This window comes from Anneissia japonica, unplaced genomic scaffold (genome assembly GCF_011630105.1).
Source record: "Anneissia japonica isolate Jap-2015-1 unplaced genomic scaffold, ASM1163010v1 scaffold1889_len2455224_cov183, whole genome shotgun sequence".
Classification (NCBI taxonomy): Eukaryota; Metazoa; Echinodermata; class Crinoidea; order Comatulida; family Comatulidae; genus Anneissia; species Anneissia japonica.
The window spans coordinates 53,855-56,044 of NW_022752980.1; the positions used below are offsets into that span (position 1 = coordinate 53,855).

Genomic DNA, 2,190 nt, shown 5'->3' on the forward strand with positions numbered 1-2,190 from the left:
GCGCCAACACTGTGGGGCCCAGTCTCAGAAAGCCACAGGGCCCCGACGGCATCGTCACGCCACTGAACGCAACAAAAACAATAAAAAGAAATGGATCATATGTACTCACAACTTATACAAAAAACAAACCCAAGTCGAGCAAAACTAGATTAACATTAATAAATATCTACCTTTAAACCGTCTGATAAACACAGGGGATAAAGATGACATTTTTCTGGGATCAATTTCTGATACAGATGCAGCTGATGTTCCTTCGAGAGGAGATGCGGACGTAGATGGAAATGCTATCCTTCCACGATCAGATGAGGACGTAGAAGCAGTGAAATCGAACGTCTTTGCTACATTCGTAGCGATAGCGTGTTCGCGTATCTGTTTAGTTCGTTCAATCTCTGTAGAATGGCACAGCAATGAGAAGTTATCAAAAAAATATATATCAAATTGAATTATCAAAAGAGGCCTAAGTATTTATTGTAAATATTTAAAAATGTTCTGAAGGTTGTTAAACGACATTACCGGTGTACATCAAGTTTCTTATTTATAGAATCATACCGTCTACATCTTTCTGCTCCTCCCATATGCTGTAATCCTTACCGACAGTTTGAAAGACAGTTTTAGTTGTAACAATACCATCGGTTGAGGGCTCTGCCTTGTTAAATCTATTATTGAAATTTGCAATGTTATAATAAATATAAAGATAATTGAGTCAATTACAGGATCTATAATTGAATACAGGAAAGTTAATATTTACTTTTTAATATCGGGAAATATTTTTTCTCATTCGAACTTACTTTAAAGTTAATAAAAATTAATTACAAATTCACATGTGAAGAATATAGATATGGAATTAAAGGTTTAATTTAATTATATCTCATAACAGGCAATGCGTCGTTCGTCGACATACACTTATGATGTCATCATTGCAGGTATATAAATTTATACAGTTGGGCCTAAGACATGTCACACATCAGTTTGTCATATAGAAATTGAGACATAGTAAAGAGAACAGTACTACGAAGAACCTGTATAAGAGGGTACAGTACTACTAACTATCTGTGTGCAAATCTTCAAGTGAGAAATGATGTTTGCCCTGGCAAAATATTTCTAAACGATGAGCATAAAAAACAAATTTAGGATTAAAAAAAAAAAAATATGCAGAACTCGCATTTATAAAGATAACCATAGTCAATCGGTGGGAAACATAATGTTTGACCATCAGGCTGGCTGTAAAATTTAAAGGCGTTGTAAAAATAGCGGGACGTACTGGAGGGCATTTATGTGATGAATTGATAATTGTGCCCCGTATTCCACTATGAGCATTGTATTAACGAATTAAAATAACAGCAAGCAATAATAGTATAATTATAATCAAAAACTCTAAAACAATCTTTTGTGGGAAAACTAGACACTTTGAAATTTTATGTCTTTTAAAAAATTAAGTGACTACAGTGTTTTAGTATTATAGGCCTATTCAATATTTATCGATTAAGTTATTCCTCCCACGCGAGTTTAAAATTAATTATTAATAATCGTCATCCTTAACTTTTATTATTTAAACATTTAAAATCTAGAACTGACTCTTCGAAATTTTCAATTCCAACTAGATTTGTGAATTTGTGGAATAACCTCCATCCGGATATTCGAAATTATTTCATTATATCTAATAGTTTTGTTTTGTTTAAATGTAGCCTAAGTTAAAAAAATATTTGAATGATTTTTAAACGTTTGATATTGATTTATTATTATTATTATTATTATTATTATTATTATTATTATTATTTTTATTAACAATAATAATAATAATAATTATTATTATTATTATCATTATTATTATTCTTATTTTATTCATTTTTTCTGGGAGCAGCACGTGTTTTGTTTAAATGTAGCCTAAGTTAAAAAAATATTTAAATGATTTTTAAACGTTTGATATTAATTTATTATTTTTATCATTATTATTATTAATATTATTATTATTAATAATAATAATAATAATAAAAATATAATTATTATTGTTAATAATAGTAATAATTATATAATAATTATTATTATTAATAATAATAATAAAAAATCAATATCAAACCCAGAAAAAAAGGAAAAAGGAATAATAATAATAATAATAATAATAATAATAATAATAATAATAATAATAATAATAATAATAATAATAATAATAATAATAATTATTATTATAAA

The 2,190-nt window shown here is 27.4% G+C and overlaps 1 protein-coding gene across 1 annotated transcript in view; it reads right to left on the minus strand.

Moving 5' to 3' along the window:
• Positions 1-2,190, minus strand: part of LOC117122498 — an 11,347-nt gene that overhangs the window by 6,800 nt on the left and 2,357 nt on the right. Inside the window, exons 5-6 of the mRNA XM_033268085.1 lie at positions 550-656; positions 171-389 (exon numbers count right to left, since the gene is read on the minus strand). Of these exons, the coding sequence (XP_033123976.1) occupies positions 171-389; positions 550-656 (326 nt within the window). The remainder of the gene's footprint in view (positions 1-170; positions 390-549; positions 657-2,190) is intronic.